Here is a 15918-nt window from a genome sequence, read left to right on the forward strand (position 1 = left end):
TTCAACTTGTAAATTCACACAGAATTTCAACAAGTGTTAAATATCACATCGGTTTAACTTCAACTTGTAAATTCACACAGAATTTCAATAAGTGTTAAATATCATCTTGGTTTAACTTCAACTTGTAAATTCACACAGAATTTCAACAAGTGTTAAATAATGATTTCGGTTTAACTTCAACTTGTAAATTGTCCACAAATTTCAACAAGTATTAAACAATGATTTCGGTTTAACTTCAACTTGTAAATTTTTCTCAAAAATTTCAACAAGTGTTAAATAATGATTTCGGTTTAACTGAACTTGTAAATTGTCCACAAATTTCAACAAGTGTTAAACAATGATTTCGATTTAACTTCAACTTGTAAATTGTCCACAAATTTCAACAAGTGTTAAACAATGATTTCGGTTTAACTTAACTTGTAAATTGTCCACAAATTTCAACAAGTGTTAAACAATGATTTCGGTTTAACTTCAACTTGTAAATTCACACAGAATTTCAACAAGTGTTAAATATATTTTTCTTTCTTCTTCTCTCTGCCCCCTGCATGGCTTTTACATGCTCTTTTGTGGACCTTATAAAAGGTCTTCAACCTGGATAACTGCAGTCTGACCTTGTATGTTTTCTTTTTATCTTCTGGGATCTGGGATCTGCTCACTGAGCTTTTCTTTTCTCGGGCTTAAGTGCCGAGGTCTTGTTTGCTGGAATCTTGAATCTGTTCTCTCAGGTTGAGCTATTCTCTTCTCGGACCTACTCATCTAGGCCGAGATCATGCCTTTTGGGATCCGGGATCCAGGATCTGGAATCCGGGATCTGCTCACTTAGGCTGAGCTCTTGTCTTCTCGGACCTACTCATCTAGGTCGAGATCATGCCTTCTGGGATCCGGGATCCAGGATCTGGAATTCGGGATCTGCTCACTTAGGCTGAGCTCTTGTCTTCTTGGACCTACTTATTTAGGCCGAGATCTTGTCTTCTGGGATCCGGGATCTGCTCACTTGGGCTGAGCTCTTCTATACTTGAATGTCATCTCCTTGGGAGCACTCATGCCCCTTGTCTTTGCGTTCCTTCTGGAAAGGTCTTCACTCCGTTTATGTCAACACATTCTCTATCTTTGCTAAACTCGTCGTTTCCGATACGTTGATCTTGTACAGTGATGGCCATCTATTCTCCTTTCTTTCCCACAGACGGCGCCAAATTGTGTGAGTAATTTTCTGACCACACTACCCGCTTAGTGACCAGCTGGAGAGCATCGACAGAATAGATGGCACCTGACTGACCTGCAACAGAAAGAGAAGATTCCGGCGGTAGTTCGTCCACCCAGGGCCACTCCGACGATCAAGTCAGTATATATCTCAAAGATAAATTAAGTGCTAAACCCATAAGCTTGAGTATCAAAAGCATACATTTCACCCATGTGGTGCCTCTCTTTTATAGCCAACATAAATCTAATCCCAATAGAAGCCTAATTTCTATAGACTCAAATCTAATCCCAATAGAAGCCTAATTTCTATAGACTCAGGATTACTGCTAATCTTGAACTCCCAATAAGATTAGGATAAATTCTCTAAGAGTTTTATCTTAATACAAACTGAAATCTTCTCTCATTATAAGACTCTTGCCTCTCATCCGCTTATCTTGGATTTCGATATCTTCGGAGGTAATCTCGGTCTATCCGAGATGACCTCGGTATAACAAGCAGGACACGTGACATCTCGGTTAACACGTCGACGTCACCTTAACCACGGGTTAATACTCAAAAAAATATATCTCCACAACTTTATTGTATAAAAAAAAATTAAAAAACAAAAAAAAGAAGAAGATGTTTTACTGCTTTCCCAAAACACCTACGACACACAATTTTGTTTTTAACTGAGAAAAAAGGCATCGTATCAAACCAATAACAACTACGCACTGCACACGACTTCCCCCATCTCTCTCTCATGGCGACGGCGGCGGTTGCCGACTCCAGGAAGCTCCCACGGCCAGGGCGAGGCGGTGTAATCTCCCACAACCTCACCGAAGAAGAAGCCCGAGTCCGAGCCATAGCAGAGATAGTCAACAACATGGTCGACCTCTCTCGCCGCGGCGATACCGTTGATCTCAACGCCCTCAAGTCCGCCGCTTGCCGTAAGTATGGCCTCTCACGCGCCCCCAAACTGGTGGAGATGATCGCCGCGCTTCCCGAGTCAGACCGCGACTCTCTCCTCCCCAAACTCAAGGCCAAGCCGGTTCGAACCGCCTCCGGAATCGCCGTCGTGGCTGTGATGTCGAAGCCTCACCGCTGTCCTCACATCGCCACGACTGGGAATATATGTGTGTACTGTCCTGGAGGACCTGATTCGGATTTTGAGTATAGTACTCAGTCGTATACTGGATATGAGCCCACTAGTATGCGCGCGATTCGTGCCAGGTTAGTTTTATTGATGCGAATTGAACATTCAGATTGTGTTTGGTTGTTGAGAAAATTGTACTAGATTTTCCTTTGATCGGAATACAAAACTTTATTCAGTTGTGCCCGCTAGTATATACGGCTCTCTCTCTCTCTCTCTCTCTCTCTCTCTAGTGTTTTTTTTTTTTTTTTTGGAACACAAGACCTTAGACAATTGTGCCTTTCTCTAGCTGATTTTTTAAATTTATTTTTTTACTAAGATTCTGTAGAATTCAAAAAAAAAAAAAAAATCTTTATGTTTCATGAGATTTCTCAGCAATCAAATGATTGAAATTTGGAATACAGCTTATTTCATGATATTTGGCTCCTGAAAAGTTGTAGGAGTTGTTAAGAAAATTGTACTAGATTTTCCACTGATTGGAGCACAAAACAAAACCTTCATAGAATATATAGCTTTCTGGTATTAATTTTTGATACTTTTTATATAATTTTTGCTATAGTGGCTAAAATTATGTAGAATGTAGAATTTGATTTTTTTTTTCCTTTTATTTCAATCAAATGAGGATTGTTTTTAGTTTTTGTTATTATTATTTTTTATAGTAGTTGTATGCTTGCGTTTTATATGTGAATGAGCAGTTGATTGATTATGCATTGTCATAGGGGGACTTTTTTTGGGGGAGGAGTTAGTGTTCAAATGAATACATTGGAGTTTGAATCATTTGGTTGAAGCTTGAGATTTTCTATGAGGACGGCATAGTAAAGAACAAAGTATATACATGCACTGTGAGGGGAGGTTTCACTATTGTGGCTGCTATTTGTTGATATATTAGGGAGAAACAGAAGTGCCGACTCCAATAATGCCACACCTTGTGTTATAATGTGAATTTGTTATAACCAGCATTATGAGAAAATGCTAATAACCTAATGGTTTTCCACCTTATCTCTAGTTTTATTAATTTGGATCTACTAGAATTCGTTTATCATTATGTGAAAATGTTTATGAGTGTCTATATCTTGTAGTTAATATTTGATGAGTTAATCACTCTATGTAATATTGGTTTTAGATATAACCCGTATGTTCAAGCTAGAAGCAGGATAGATCAACTCAAAAGGTTGGGCCACAGTGTCGATAAGGTTTGTCGTCTTCCATATTTTTCAATTTTTACTTTCAATTGTACAAAATGAGATGATATGTATTTAAAAATCCTTGTTCACTTGTTGGAAATGACCGTTTGTTTTGCAGGTTGAATTCATCTTGATGGGAGGTACTTTCATGTCATTACCATCAGATTACCGTGATTACTTTATAAGGAATCTTCATGATGCTTTATCGGGACACACTTCTGTTAATGTTGAGGAGGCTGTTTCCTACTCTGAGCACAGTGCTGTAAAGTGTATTGGGATGACTATAGAAACGTGAGTTAAATTTACAGTAAATTTTCAAAATATAAAAACTTACCGTTCTTTCTTTCCTCATTATTCTAATTGCTGCTAAAAGTTTTAGTTTATTCATGTATTAATATAAAGATGTATGCTTGAAAATTTTAATTGACTTGATGCTTTTTTATTATGTTTAAAACTATTAGGAGGCCCGATTATTGCCTTGGACCTCATTTGAGGCAGATGCTTTCTTATGGTTGTACACGACTGGAGATTGGAGTTCAAAGCACATATGAGGATGTGGCTCGTGACACCAATAGAGGCCACACAGTAGCAGCCGTGGCTGATTGCTTTTGCTTGGCAAAGGATGCCGGTTTCAAGGTTCTCCGCTGTCCCATCTTATAAATTTAGTCCTTCGGTTTGGAATCTCAATTTAAACTTTTGTGGTTGCAATGTTGGTTGTTTCCTAACAAAATCACATCTTCTAGCCACTGTTGATTTTCCATTTACATGATCAGTAGCTTGAACTTTGACTTCTTGAATGACATTTCCAAATTTGGCCATGCTCTCTGTTCAAGTAGTCAGAATTATTTCTTAAAAACTCTAAAGGGAGTTGTTCCCATTGTTCTAGTCTAGCATAATAAGAGACACATGTTTCACATAGTTGTTGCTATTTAATGCCATCTTAATGTCATTCCCCTTGAAACTACTTGTTTGGTGCCTCACTAGTCTAAGCATGCATTTTTTGGGGATAGTTCTTTCTTTGATTTTGTTTTTTTTCCGTGTTACCAATTTTGATGCATTTCTTCTAGGTTGTTGCTCATATGATGCCTGATCTTCCAAACGTTGGAGTTGATAGGGACATGGAAAGTTTTAAAGAATTCTTTGAAAGCCCTTCATTCAGAGCTGATGGGCTTAAAATCTATCCTACGCTTGTTATTCGTGGAACTGGGCTTTACGAGCTTTGGAAAACTGGCAGGTATAATGTCATTTTTAGTTTTTTTTAGGTCTTAAGACTCAACTTTTTTTTTGGGGGGTCCCTTTTGGGGGTCATTTGAAGTGAAGATTCATTTCTTTAAGAATGATCTTTCTTGATATATATCGATCATAAAATACAGTGTTGACTATGCTGACAAATTGCCTGGTCAAATGAAAAGCGGTAATTAATAGTTAATATCATGTTCAGGTATAGAAACTACCCACCTGAGCAGCTTGTGGACATTGTAGCTAGGATCCTAGCCATGGTACCCCCTTGGACACGTGTTTATAGAGTTCAGCGGGATATTCCTATGCCTCTAGTTACTTCTGGGGTTGAGAAAGGAAATCTTCGGGAGCTAGCCTTAGCTCGGATGGATGACTTGGGCTTGAAATGTCGAGATGTTCGAACACGTGAAGCTGGAATCCAGGTAAGTGAACATTTTTATTGTCATTTAGGCATGCTATCTGCTATAGACTGCATTAAATTAAAATTTTTGCCAATTGTTTTGTGTATTTAGGACATTCACCACAAAATAAAACCAGAAGAAGTTGATCTTGTCCGCCGTGATTATACAGCAAATGAGGGCTGGGAAACGTTTCTGTCATATGAAGATACACGCCAGGTCTTTCTCTCTCCAAAATCCTTAACAATCCCAACACCACATACGCACGCACCCCATTGTGCATTCTGCCACTGCTTTTGCATTTCATCTCAATTGGTACGTCAGCATGCTCCAATATTGATCCCAAATACAGCATTGTGTCTAGGCACCTTTTCTGTTCACAAGTTGTTGGAAACCTCCGATTTAGGGCCATCAGTGCATGATGGCAGTGAATTGGTAGTTCACCTATCTTTCATATGGTGCCCACTTACTGTTATGATTCATTGAATATGTCACTATATTTCTGTCCGACGTCGGTTATTCCTTTAGTTGCAATATAATATGACAGAGTTAGGTAGCGTTTGGTAGAGCTTTAAAATTATGATTTGAGAATAGAGTTGTATTTTGAGTTTATGAGTTTTGAAATTATGATTTGCGTGTGGAAAATTTGTTTGGTTATGAGTTTGGAAAAGAGTTTGAATTGAGTGATGTGACATATGATATTTGATTAAAAAATTGACAACCTATAACCTATGTTACATGGACTCGTCACTTTGGGGCGAAGTACCCGTGTCGACACGACACGACACGGGTGCGGGTGTGAGATCTGTGTCGGATTCACCTCATCTCTCTCGGACACGGCATTTTACAGACAGCAAAGAAATGGAAGAGGAGAAAGGAAGAAAACCTGGTCACTGGTCACTGTTGGCTTCGATCATCGATCACGATTAGGGCTCTCACTATTGATCACGATCGTCTTCGTCTAGGGCTTCGATCGTCTTCGTCTAGGGCTTCGATCACTGTCGATCTCGACCTCGAGCTCGATCGTCTTCGTCTCTCTCTTCGTTTCTGCTTCTCTCTCCCTCTTCGTCTCGTCTCTGCTACTCTCTCTCTCTCGTCTCTCAATCTGTTCTCTCTCTTCGCCTCTGATTTAATGATCATATATATTGATCATATATAATATATATAATATAATTTATATAATTTATCATATATATAATTTATCATATATAATAATAATTTTTATAAATTATTATTCAAGTATTACATTTACATTAATATATAATATATAGTATAAATTACATTAATATAATAATATGTAATATTATTCATCTAAAAAAAATTATATAATACAATAGATATTATATAAATTATATAGATATTATATAATAATTATTGTATAACATATAAGATATTTATAAGATAATATATACTTATATATATTAATAAAAATAAATAAACACATATATGTAAAATAATTATTTGTTATTTATATAATATAACTCATCTTAATAACTATATTTAAAATATATATATATATATATATATATATTTAACGTATCCCCGTACCCGTATCCAAATTTGGATACATATCCACGTATCTTTAATTTTTAATTTTGAAGTGTCCGACCCCTAGATACGCACCCACACCCGATCCTCGTACCCGCGTCCGTGTAACTTAGCCTATAACCAAATATACAACCCAAAATTCTATTCAAAACTCATAAAAAATTCAAAAAAAAAAAAATTCAAAATATTTTTTATTTAAAACGTAAAATAACAAAAACAAAAAACACAAATACTATTCCGGTCAACTAGTTGCTCAACCGGCCAGACGTCCGAGGGGACGTCCGGGAGGATAGCTGGGTAGACGTGTTTTGAAAAGTGGGTGTGGAATCAATTTTTTAAAACTGTAACTAAACACTACGTGCAAACGAAGGGGTGGAATTAAAATTCCAAAGCTCTACCAAACAGAGCCTTAATTTTTCTTCATTTTCAGCAGTTGTCAATCATGTGAAACTATGAATCCTACCTATTTAAATTGTGTTGTAGAAACATCACACCAAACAGAGCCTTGATTTTTCTTCATTTTCAGCAGTTGTCAATCATGTGAGACTATGAATCCTACCTATTTAAACTGTGTTGTGGAAACATCACAACAACTACAACGAATTGTTGCATTGATTTTGATGACTGAGATCTGACTAACATAAATCGGTTAGCATGCCCAACTTCTCAAAATATGTCAGAATTAGGTTATTCCTTGTACCAGGATTCTAACTGTTCTTGTTAGAAATATATGCCTCCTTTTCTAACAACAATTGCCATTTTACACACTTAAATTCATTATTTGCCTGTCGAAATCTAATCATTTTTCATGCAATTCACTTCTCAAGTCAGTGCTATGCTGTCTACATGGGGTCATTGTCTTTCTGGGTGACGAGGACCTTAAAGGTGCTACTCATCGCAATTATTAACTTGGGTGATGCCATCCTCTGTGAATAGTTTCTAGGCAGATTTTGGATTCTATCGATTCATAACTAACCGTTTTTTTTTGTGGTTTTTGCTAGCATTTTCAAGATAAATGATTATTCCATCCTTTGTTTTGAATCTTTTGATACTGGTTTCTCATAGGCTTTGCTATTTACAGCAACCAAGGCTGCTTGTAACATAATCTGTGTCTGCATGCAGGACATTCTTGTTGGGTTACTGCGCTTAAGAAAATGTGGCCGGAATGTAACTTGCCCAGAACTCGTTGGGAAGTGCTCAATTGTTCGTGAACTCCATGTCTACGGGACTGCAGTTCCAGTTCATGGCCGGGATGCTGATAAGCTGCAACACCAGGTCACTCTATGTTCCTTTATATTCAATGTAAAATTTTAAACTACATAAAGTAGAAATCACAGTAGTAAGTCACAATTAATTCAAGTAACTGTATGCCATAATACACCATCATGTGGATAGAATCTTGGATTGAAGCCGACCCTTTTCTCACTCTGTAGGGCCAACAATCTTTTTCTTCTTCTTCTTCTTTATTTATTTATTTTTTATGACCGAGAACTCAGCCTTGGCAGGGGTCTATGTACCTACCCGGTTCAAAGGCCAACTCTATGCCTATAAATCGGGCAAACAGGAGGGGAATCAAATCTGTATCTTACTTAATTGCATTCTGATTCTCTCTCTAACGAGTTATTTTCCTCGTAGGGTTATGGCACACTGCTAATGGAGGAGGCTGAGCGGATTGCTCTTAGGGAGCATAGGTCAACAAAGATGGCCGTTATTTCAGGTGTAGGAACCCGCCATTACTATAGGAAATTGGGCTATGAACTTGAAGGTCCTTACATGGTAAAATGCCTAGTGTAAGAAGACTGATATGCTTGATGCAACACCAATTTTGTAAAATCCATGTTATATGTAGTTTGGGTTAGTTTGACATGTTTTTATATATTTGTTTATGCTCTTTGTCCTTTCCCTGAGCTTTTTGAGTTTGTTTCGGGGGTTTAGGTTATATTTGGATATCGAATGTGTTCAGACCATTGAGTGATCAAATCATGTAATGTTTTTACACGTTATCAAAATCCAATCCAATGACTAGTTTAAAATTAAAGTAAAATGACATTGATCTACTATTTATTTTAAGTCTCTCTAAAGGCATGTTGTTTTGTCTCAATTTTAAATTGAATTGTTATAAATTATCACAAGATTATTGCAAAGGAAAAAAAAAAAAAAAAAGTGTTGTGGATAGGGTATTGACAATTTTTAAGATTTTGTTTGGATAAATTACATTTTGTCTCTTTAATGTTTGGTCATTTTTTTACTTTAACCCTTTAAAGTTTGTTTTATTCCATTTTGACTTCTCTTATTTTAAGTTTTTTTTTTTTAATTTACTCGTAAAGTTAATTTATGTTAAAAATTAGATAGAAAATGACACATTAACAGTCACGTAAAATAAAAATATTTTATTTTATATAGCTCACATCTTTTACATAAAGTTAAATTATATTAATATATTTTTTATATTATGTGATAGTTATTATGACATTTTTTATTTAATTTTAAATAGAAGTTAGCTTTGAGAGTAAATTATGCAAAAATTTGAAACATAATAGACCAAATAGAGAAAAAAATGAACTTGAAAGGTCACAGTAAGAAAATGATCAAATATAAAGGGGATAAAGTGTAATTTATCCATTAAGTTTAGTTGTTACTATCAAGTCGGACATGGTATATAGACTAGTATTTGTAAGTTTGATACGTTAAAAATTTCTATATCTTAAAATTTTCATATGATTGAATGATTGTAAATTAATTGAAACAAAGAAATACTTGGGGGGGACAAACTAGCCCTAAATGTTGACAGTTATAATTTTTTGATACATAATGTTGACAGTTTTATGTATTTAAAGAAAGTTTGAAATATATTTTGGTTTTTGATATTTAAAAAAAAAAGAAAGTAAAACAAATAACACGTATATATATATATATATGATTTGTAAACACAAAAAATAAACATAAGATAACTGTTAGCAAAAATTTGGTTTGGGTCAAATTGACAGAGGTGATTCGACAGAATAACCAAAATTTTACACACAACAAACAGATCAAGCAATTGTGGTTAGTGTCCTATGCCTTGACAAATTCAAGAACTTCTTTGGAGGTTGTAATGCGAATAAACAAATATGAACACAGAAGCTATTGCTAACTAAGTTAAATTACTTTTAATTCCACATAGGTTGTGAATTTGATTGAAGATCATCTTTTCTTTGAATTTCCAGCCTTTATGCTGTTGGTCTTGCTACTTCTCTGCTGCCACGTGTCCCATCCTAGAGCAAGTTACCTCCCCTTCCTGTATAACTGCTCATGATCTCCATAACCACTGGTAACTGCTTCTCTACTACAACATCCTCTTTCTCTTGTAAATAAGACACATATCCTGCATCCCTTGCATGCCTATCTTCATGGTTTGACACTTGGGCTACGTTTGGCCACATCTTGCTGCATTACTAGATAAATTAGCAGGAAAAACTGCAACTGTTACATTTGCTCCTTTAACTGTTTCACTTCTGCCACTTGCTCTGTATTCTAGGATCCACCTCTCACTGTAAATTCGTGATCTTTACTCCTAGCATCCACTGAACCAACTCTCTGTATTTGTTATGCTTATTCGACAGAGAAGATAAATTTTAGTGCCAACAATGCCTCTCTCATTGAAGACAAAAAGATGTTTTTGTTTTGAATGAATGTCAGAAAGGACAAAATAAGGCTTGGACACTTATATATTTGGGTAGTTCGTTTAGGTTTATAAAAACAAACCCACGTATTAAAGCCCAAATATTTATAATAACATCCAAATACTAAAATTGATCCAAAACAAGAATTAAATAGGCCCAACTATTAAGCCTAAATTGTCAACAGGCCCAAACTCAATCGTGAGGGTCTACCATAAGCTATTTGAACGTCAGAATTCAAATAATCATTTCACTACTCTCATTTCCTCTACCTTACTCTGTTCTTTGCCTTTTCAGACCTTCTGCTTTGAAACCCTTTTTTGCTCATACACTCCAATGGCACCCAAACGAGCTTAAACCAAAGGAAAGAAACAAGTAAACACGTTATCTGTGCAACGTTTCCCAACTGAGTTCCAGCAGCTACTCCGTCAACACATCTTCAACAGTTGCATTATTCCTCGCCGCGATAGTTCTACACAAGGGGAATTGGGCCCTACTTTCACTGCAACCATTCTTGATGAACTTACTCATTATTATCCTATTGCAGACACCGAAATGATGCTCTTCAATAAAGCAAAGCTGGCTTGGCATCATTGGGACTTAAGCCTTAACCCTCTGCGCTCATGGTAAAAACCTAACCCTGACTAGAGACTTTGGGTCTAGCAAATGATGGTATACGGTATTGATCTTTGGAGGGCTTTAGGGATTTATTATGCCATTAGACTGTCAACCTTTCCCCTAGACATGGACAATTGGGCCATCAGTGCTGCTCTTTTAGTCTGTTTCCTGCAACTCCCTTATCCTAAGGTATGGTATGATTTCTTTCACCATTCTTGATGTTGTTCATTTAACTGGCCTCCCTACTTCTGGTCAAAATATCAGTGCACACACCTATCAAATTCGATACTGACCTTAGTTATGGAAAATTCCAGACTAAATATCAAAAGTTTGGCCTTGAACCCTCAGATGAAGAAAGAACAACCTTTTACCTATTGTGGCTTTTTCAACACTTCTTGTGTGTTCCTGGTTTTAAAATTACTAAGGAATATTTAGCTCTTGCCACATGTATTCAAGAAGGCATAGAACTGGCCTTTGCTCATTTTCTTTTAGGTACCTTGTACAGAGGTCTATTCTCTTTAGTTGATAAGGAAATTGATCGTAATTGTGGTGGCCTGTAACAACCCTATTCCGTAATTAACTACTAATCCGTAATTAAGGATGTTAATTAAGTGGTTAAAAAAAGTTATGTGTTTATTATGTATTTTGTATGTTATTTGGGCCTTCAATCTGCTACTCGTAGTAATATCTATCATGATTTATGCTTTGATATGAAATGATTTATGCTCTGATATGAATTTGATAGCCTAAACGGTCTCAGAAACTGAAATTGAGCACATGGATTGACTAATTAGAATTTTTGGAACCATCTGAGAAGTTTTGCTAAAAACTGATTCAGTTTAGTAAAATCGCATGTGATTAAATTAAGCCTTAATTGCAACTATTTTTGAATAATTGAATTTTGTGCTAACCTTGACTAATTAAGGTTAATTGTGTTTGATTAAAATGATGCATGATTGGTACCTAATCTAACCCTATTAATGATCCAAGATGTGATTAAGTGTATGATGTACTAAGACATTTTGTGGTGTTGAGTGTAGGGGATTAAAACCCTTGTGTGTGTGTGTTGGAATTTTGCATGTGTGTGCACGTGTATTGTGCTCAAAGTGAGGTGTGTGTTGTGTATATTCTAATGAGTTGGAAATGTTGTATCATTCATTTGGCTTCATTGAGTTCATCCATGTCTTGAGCTAGAGAGAGATATAGCTCATTCTAGAGAGAGAAGCTTGTTTTTGTGCTAGAGATTGAAGAAACTAGGAGGGTTCGTCTCACATTTCTGAAATTAAAGCCTTGGGTAAGGATTGTATGTCTAATTTCTGTAGCTATTCCTCCATGCATCATGATTTCATCAAGTTTTGAGCTACTTTCATGAGAATGCAAGAAAATGGGTCTTTGAACATGTAGATGGCTTTCATGAGTATTCATGGTAGATCATCTTTGAATTTTATCATTTTGAGTTTGAGTTTTAAAGTCCTTGCATGCATGTGAGCTTTAATTATGTCCATGTTTCAGAAATTCATGAGTTTCTTGATCACCAATTGCATGTTATGAAAACCATGAAAAGAGTTGAAATATTGCATGAAGGAATTTTGATTCAAATCTTTCAAGAATTGATGAGTTTTTGAATAAAAGATGTTTCAAGGGTCTTGTATTGAAGTTTTCTAAAGCTATTTTATGTGTTTGATCAAACCATGCAAGAACCCAAGGTTTGAAGGTGGTTTGGAAGCCATTTTTGTTAAGCTTGGTGCCCAAAAATTTACAGTTAGCTCGAGCGAAGAAGTGGTAGCTTGAGCCAACATTACGAGCTCTCAGAGTTTTGAACTCTACAGAAGCTGGCTCGAGCGAAGGAGTTCTAGCTCGAGCGAGCTCTGTTTTTGCCTTCTGCTGGCTCTAGCCACCAACTTATTTTCAGCATGTTTTCAAAAGATGTTTTAAGTACATATCTTCACTCCCATCTCTTTATAGGCATTCTTAGGCATGATTTATGAGCCGTTAAAGATTAATAAGCTAAGAAACAGCATAAGTAAGTGAATTAGAAAATATGTGTTGAATCCGAGTATATGGGCAATATGAACAAGTTATGTAACATGGAATGAATGAGAAATTAAAGTGAGAAAGCTAAGCCATGTATGGTCACATGAATGAGTAATAATGAGGCATGTTTTGTGCCATGTACATTTATGTTTGTAGGTCAAGACTCAAAGACTGACCAACCGTTTCTGGAAGCCCACTGTGAGTAACATTTCTGTAAAGATATGTTGATATGAATTATGTTCCAAACGAGTTACAATATGTTATGATTTCTGAAATGATATTGTTTACGTGAACGAATGTCCCATGTTTGAAATCTATTATGGCATCCATAGATAGTCCCAAGTCATGGGGGACGACATGTTAATGCGGGTCCATGACATAAATGTGAATATGGGATCTCGTTAGCCACTTCATTGTGATAATATGTGTTTAATCGGTATCCGGAACCGATTACTCTAGTCAGAAGACGACATGTAATATGTTCTATGAGATGTACCATTATATTATGTTCTGATATGAGACTGATATGAATAACTGTGTCATGAACTGTTTTACGGATATGATATATTTGGAATTCGTTCACTAACCCCTTTATTTTAATGTTATTCACTGGGTTTTAGCTCACTATTTTTATAGATATATTTATAGGTGAGCGCCTCGAAAGTCAAGCCTAGGTGGAGTCTTGAACCGAGTCACCGTTTTGAAGCCTACCAAGTGTTTTGGGTGCCTCTGAGTTAGGGCTAGGCCTGGAAGGCCTTTAGCAAGTTTTCGGTTATGTTATACATTTTTGACCTGTACATATGTTTTTGCATAAAATATTATGTTATATGTTATGTCATGTAAGTGGGTAAATTAACGTTTTCGTATGTGATTATTTGTTCATATAGATGCACAGCTCGTTAGACTATTGGTGTTTTGTTTATTGCTTCCATAAGCCCCAATTATTTTGATTATACAGGAAGGCCTTCGGTAATCCAAGGATTACTGGCCGGTTACGATGCTAAACCTATAGGGGCGGGTTTGGGTCACGACATGGCCCTTTTTGGCTTTTCCAAGCCTAGCTTTATGCCTATTTTTTTGAAATTAGGCCCACCACCCAAACTTCATACCTCTTAGTATGTGAAAGCTATGCTGAATTTTCTCTCATTCAGCTACCTCCAATTCCTTCACCAAGGTGTTCACCACTTTCTATGAATTACCTATCGACAGAGATTCTCAACTTTTCATCCTCTTCCAACATTTCCACTTTACATCATCCAGATTCATATATATTATTACTGAGCCCCATATCCTAGATGATGACTGGAGACAAAAACAAAGAAGCTTTTGGGGTCAAATCCTTACTTCCAGATATATTCTGGTGGGAAGGTCTATCTCCACCAGTAGATTCTCAAACTGCAGTTTTGAGAGCTATAACCCTTGCCAATGGGCCAAGCAAATGCGTTTATATCAAACTACTCCTTGCCCTTATTTCCACCCCACCATTCATGAACAAGTTGGGGCTAGACTTCAATTTAAAGACCATTCAGATGTGGAGACTCTCTTAGCTGAGAATCAAAAATTATTTGATCAGTTTAGCTTCTACTACTACAACACCACACCTTACCTCACTACAAGATTCAAAGAATGGTGGCTTCTCATGAGTGCATTAATTTTTGACAAAGAAGTTCAAGTCTGCCTCTGGAATGTGCACCCTGACAACGGGAAATGAGTGAAAATGAGCATTGGTAAACACTTGTGCTTCCTTTTTACTTATACCTGTTAGTAAAATTGCTTTCACTAGGTGTGTAGTGGTACTAACTTGCCATGTTTCTCATGCAGCCAAGTCTCTTATCAAGGTCACTCCTTTAACCATAGAGATGCCTACTCAGGCTGTTTTAGCTCCTAAAGACAAAGGCAAGGCTCCAATGAACCCATCAAAGAAACCCAAAGGCAATCCTTTGAACACAACCAGTTGTGAAGGGTTCACACCTTCCAACCAAGGTGTTGAGATTTAAAGGAGGACTAAGAATAGACAAGAGGAAATTCAGGAAATTCTATCCCTCAGCCACAATTAGAGGAATGTGCAGCCCTTGAGAGGAGGTCAAAAAGAAAACAAGAACAACCAACTCTCCTTCAAACCACATCTTTTGCTGCACTAGCCTCTTCCTCTTCCTCTTCCAGCAATTCTTCTTCCCTTACTATAATGGTATAATTTTCACTCAAACTTTTGTTAAACCACTACACATTATGTTTAATGTACTAGCACTCTATTCCACATTTCTTTCTCTCTTTCAGACATACTTTCAAACATATAAGTGGAGAAGACTTCCCTCTCTAGCTGCATCTCCTTCTTCTTATGGGGAATTACTTGAAACCCAGACCGATCTACCCCCTTCTTTGCTTAAGAATAAAGAGTTTCCTGAAACTCAGATCAATCCCCGTTATATAATTGAAGACCAGACCAAATTGCCCTCTCCTCAACCAAACTTAGAACACCAACATCCCTATCATGAAGAACAAATTGGTCAAGAGAGAGCAGGCCTAAGAGAATTGGCCCCTGAACTAGCCCAAATTCTATCTGATATTCCTTACGGAATAGCTTTAGTAGACTTAATGGCCTTTCCTCTCAGAGAAGTGCTCCATGGAACAAATGAAGTCATTAATTTCCCTAGAGTGGCCTCTTTCTCCTCAGAAGAATAAAAAACCCTTGGCCATACCAGAAAATCTCTAGCTGACTTAGGCCATGTTAAAGACTCTCATTGACTTAACCAATAACCCTGACAGCTATATAGCTCTTATCGACAGAAGTTCCCCTGTCCGTGACCCTGTCTATGAACAAAATGATAACATTCATCAAGACAGTCATGTTTCATTCTACAACCAAGGGAATGAGGCTGATAGAGTTGACATTGAGGTATTGGACAATG

General features: G+C 36.7%; 1 protein-coding gene and 2 long non-coding RNA genes across 3 annotated transcripts; 2 read left to right on the forward strand and 1 right to left on the reverse strand.

Moving 5' to 3' along the window:
* The first annotated feature begins 1814 nt into the window (after nt 1-1814).
* Nucleotides 1815-8742, forward strand: ELO3 (radical SAM domain-containing protein / GCN5-related N-acetyltransferase (GNAT) family protein). The gene is made up of 9 exons (XM_028266882.2): nt 1815-2409; nt 3453-3522; nt 3632-3804; nt 3975-4149; nt 4581-4747; nt 4955-5174; nt 5265-5369; nt 7821-7973; nt 8334-8742. The coding sequence occupies exons 1-9, from the start codon at nt 1940-1942 to the stop codon at nt 8490-8492; spliced, it is 1692 nt and encodes a 563-aa protein (XP_028122683.2). The 5' UTR covers nt 1815-1939; the 3' UTR covers nt 8493-8742.
* Nucleotides 5824-7822, reverse strand: LOC145789534 (uncharacterized). Its single transcript, XR_014327557.1, has 2 exons — nt 6820-7822; nt 5824-5879 (listed from the first exon to the last, which is right to left on the reverse strand). It is a non-coding gene; the product is annotated as an uncharacterized LOC145789534 (long non-coding RNA).
* A 1156-nt stretch (nt 8743-9898) lies between the features above and the next one.
* LOC145789535 (uncharacterized) lies at nt 9899-13428 on the forward strand. Its single transcript, XR_014327558.1, has 2 exons — nt 9899-10008; nt 13166-13428. It is a non-coding gene; the product is annotated as an uncharacterized LOC145789535 (long non-coding RNA).
* Nucleotides 13429-15918: the final 2490 nt, after the last annotated feature.

This window comes from Camellia sinensis, chromosome 4 (genome assembly GCF_055761805.1).
Source record: "Camellia sinensis isolate YWXY chromosome 4, ASM5576180v1, whole genome shotgun sequence".
Taxonomy (NCBI): domain Eukaryota; kingdom Viridiplantae; phylum Streptophyta; class Magnoliopsida; order Ericales; family Theaceae; genus Camellia; species Camellia sinensis.

Bases quoted from the DNA above. Each gene is read 5' to 3' on its own strand.
- ELO3 (XM_028266882.2), top strand. From the start codon at position 1,940: ATGGCGACGGCGGCGGTTGCCGACTCCAGGAAGCTCCCACGGCCAGGG. The intron at 3,805-3,974 runs GTGAGTTAAATT...TAAAACTATTAG, and splicing joins ATTGGGATGACTATAGAAAC to GAGGCCCGATTATTGCCTTG. The intron at 5,370-7,820 runs GTCTTTCTCTCT...GTCTGCATGCAG, and splicing joins CATATGAAGATACACGCCAG to GACATTCTTGTTGGGTTACT.